Source organism: Thalia democratica, chromosome 4, assembly GCF_965202585.1.
Source record: "Thalia democratica chromosome 4, ktThaDemo2.hap1.1, whole genome shotgun sequence".
NCBI classification, from domain to species: Eukaryota; Metazoa; Chordata; class Thaliacea; order Salpida; family Salpidae; genus Thalia; species Thalia democratica.
Genome location: NC_139168.1, coordinates 27,673,525 through 27,676,668, shown reverse-complemented (window position 1 = coordinate 27,676,668; position 3,144 = coordinate 27,673,525). Strand labels below are relative to the sequence as shown.

Below are 3,144 nucleotides of genomic sequence, written 5' to 3'. Positions count from 1 at the left end.
ATTCAAGTTTTAAAAATAAAAAAAGTTGTCTTGGAAGAAAATGAAGAAGCAAGAACAACTAAACTTATAAAAAAAGGCATGAACTTGGACAATGTAGCCCTATGTTATTTTCTAGCAAGAAAGTTCCATATTCCGAAACTTGCTCACAAAAGTTTGAAACTCATTGAGCGCTGCTTTGCTAAGTTTGTTCAGTCTAAAAACTTCTTACAGTTAGATTACCCCTCAATAAAAAGTATTCTAACCAGCTCTGAACTGTGCATCTCTTCCGAGTTGGAAATCCTGCGAGTAGCAGATTCCTGGCTAAGGCATGATTACAATGTGAGACGCAAGTTCGGAAAAGATCTTCTTTTAGCGGCCTGTCTTCCGTTGCTTTCCACGTCGGTTTTGAAGAAGGTTTTGGACGTGCCTTACAACACGCGCAAGTCCACGTCGTTCCAAAACAACGAAGAGTGTCTCGAAATCATTGAGAAAGTTTAAGAAGACAGAGATGAGTTTTATCGAAACAGATCGGCGTTGAGTTATGAGACGAGGCATTGCGGTCAGAAGAAATTTGATATTTACTTGTGCGGAGGTTACGATAACTTCAAAATCGGTCATTCTATAACAAAAGTTAATGCGGAAAAACTTGACGAGCTTGAAACTGTGGCTGAATTTTCAGCGTATTACTAATTCTGGTCTGTTAATATCATGTGCGAACTTCATGTGATGGCTAAACGCAAAGACACTGATAGATTAAGCGTCCACAAGTATTGTTCTGAAACAAATATTTGGACTAAGCTACTTACTATTCGTACTATCCGCGACGATTTCAGTTTTTGTTCTTTCATGAATAAAATATATCTTGTAGGAGGATACTATATAATAACGAAAGCTTTAAGTTCTTGCTTTGAGCTCGACACAGTTACTTGTAAAGGAAAACACACCAAAAAAATGAACGAGGGGAGAATGTTTGCCGGCTGCGTTGCGTTCCAAGGCAAACTGGTTGTTTCAGGAGGGAGTTTAGATTTCAACGATCATTTGAACAATTCAAACAGCGTGGAGGCATACTGCGATGTTAATAACACGTGGTCAGACATGCCGAAAATGGTGTATAGCAGAAACTTGTGAGTTGTACGATTGTTCCAGCGACAAGTTTTCTGTCCTCAAAAAGCCGGAAACGTTACGCATGGACAGGTACGGAGTGCAAGGTGCTGTCTGTGTTGGCGGGAAAATACACGTGTTCAGTAGTTTTTCGAAAAAAGTGGCCGTTTTCAATTTGGACCGGAACGAATGGAAGGAAGAAGAGTTTGAAGTTACAAAATATATTTATGGCTTCATGTGTGTAAAATTACCCAAGTTTTAGTCAGAACAGCAATTTTTAATGAGTCCTTGTTGTTCAGGCTTTAATCATATTGAAATTTTAGTGTTATACGGTTAGTTTGAAGTACAGCTTCGTTACAACGGTTTAAATGTTAGATTGAGAAATTATAATCCGTTGTTTACAAAAGTAACAATTCAAGTTAAACATTGCTAAAACGAAATTTTGTGTTTAAATGACTAAATTATTTAGATTTGTTACAGTTGTTTTACTTTTTATATATTGTTCACTCAGCACCTATTAGGATACCTAATTGCGATTATTATAAAACTATTGCACGTAATAAAATTGTTTACCACTTAAAAGTTTCTTCATTTACTTAAATAAACATTTTTATAAATTTAGTTCTCTAAAAAACACAAGTTTAAGATTTTAACAACTTGTGTTTCTTTATATCCTGTAAATAGTTAATAATTGATAATGAAATTTTTAAAAGTTGCACTTGTGTCTCTTTATAATTTTTCGATAGTTAAACGAAAAAAAAAAACAAATTTTGTTTTACAGTTAAGTGAATAGGTGATCTTTTTTTTTTCTTCTTACGACATTATCTCTTTTAAACTAGTTTGTTCTAGTCCTTAGTTTAAACATCAGTTTTCTAAAATTTTAAGAGTTTTTAATAGTATTTCATAAATACTATTAAATTATTTTAAATAATAAATAAATCATAAATTTGAAAAATTTCTAATTAATAAGATATTTTTAACTTATTTTATTATTTATCTGCCTTATTCGGCAAGCACAAAAGCGCGCTTTGCGCGCGGTGTGCGATGCTCTTGGCTATTTATTAAAATCTGTTTTCAATTATTTTTCAAAATTTTTTCAATTAATAAATCCTTTTTTTATTTGACCGTTTTCCTAACTAGTTTTTACCAACTGAATAAGATTAACTATATTTTACAGCTTTTTCATTTGTTAATGCTTACTTCTTTAGCTAATTGTAGTCAACTTAGTTTATCTTATAATTTAATTTGACTTATTAAAATAAAAGCTAATTTATTTAACAACAGGAGAAAACATATAACTATCTTGTTTAACACAATGACATATTATTTCTACTTGTTTATCAAAATAAAATAAAACTTATTCAATTACAGGAAAAAAACATATTATGTGAGGTACATGAATACAGTGGAAATTTTATGTGTGTCTTAGTAACTTTCATTGATATTCTGCTGTGCCTAAAGAGAATGCTCCTACACTCTAATGTAACAAGAGTATATCATTTGTAAAGATATTTTTATATTAAAAAAATACGAATATGCATTGCGACTAAATTCTATAACAGTGAACTTCGAATCTACCAGTTTATTTATGATATTTCTTAAATATATTCTCAATAATAAAATTAAGCGTTTAAAACGTTCTTATATCATTGAGTTCTCACTTTTTATTAAGATAGTACTTTCTTAATAACAACAAATTAAATTTAGTTTTTTCTGTATTTCGGTTTAATTACATATATATATATATATGAGTAAGGTCGGTTAGGGGTAAGGGTATAGATTAAAACATCTGTGTATTAAACAATAGTTTAATAAATTTTAATATTAAACGTATTTATTTTATTACAAAAGGAATTAATTAGATTTTAAAAGCACAGCTTAAAAAATTTTTTAAACGAAATTTTTTTGTTTTTTTGCAATAAATTGGTACATCAAGTTTTGTGTTTTAATTTTAAATCAATAACTTTAGTTATTTTTTATCTAACTTTATTTAATAAAATAAAAAGTTTATTGATTTTAAAATTCTATTAACAATAAAATAAACATTAATTTAAACAATGATTA

The 3,144-nt window shown here is 29.7% G+C and overlaps 1 protein-coding gene across 1 annotated transcript; it reads left to right on the top strand.

Annotated features, from left to right (window-relative positions):
- The first annotated feature begins 687 nt into the window (after positions 1 to 687).
- On the top strand, positions 688 to 1,107 carry LOC145833197 (uncharacterized). The gene has a single exon (XM_082940395.1). It carries the CDS (start codon positions 688 to 690, stop codon positions 1,105 to 1,107), a length of 420 nt encoding a protein of 139 aa, XP_082796521.1.
- The last annotated feature ends 2,037 nt before the right edge of the window (positions 1,108 to 3,144 follow it).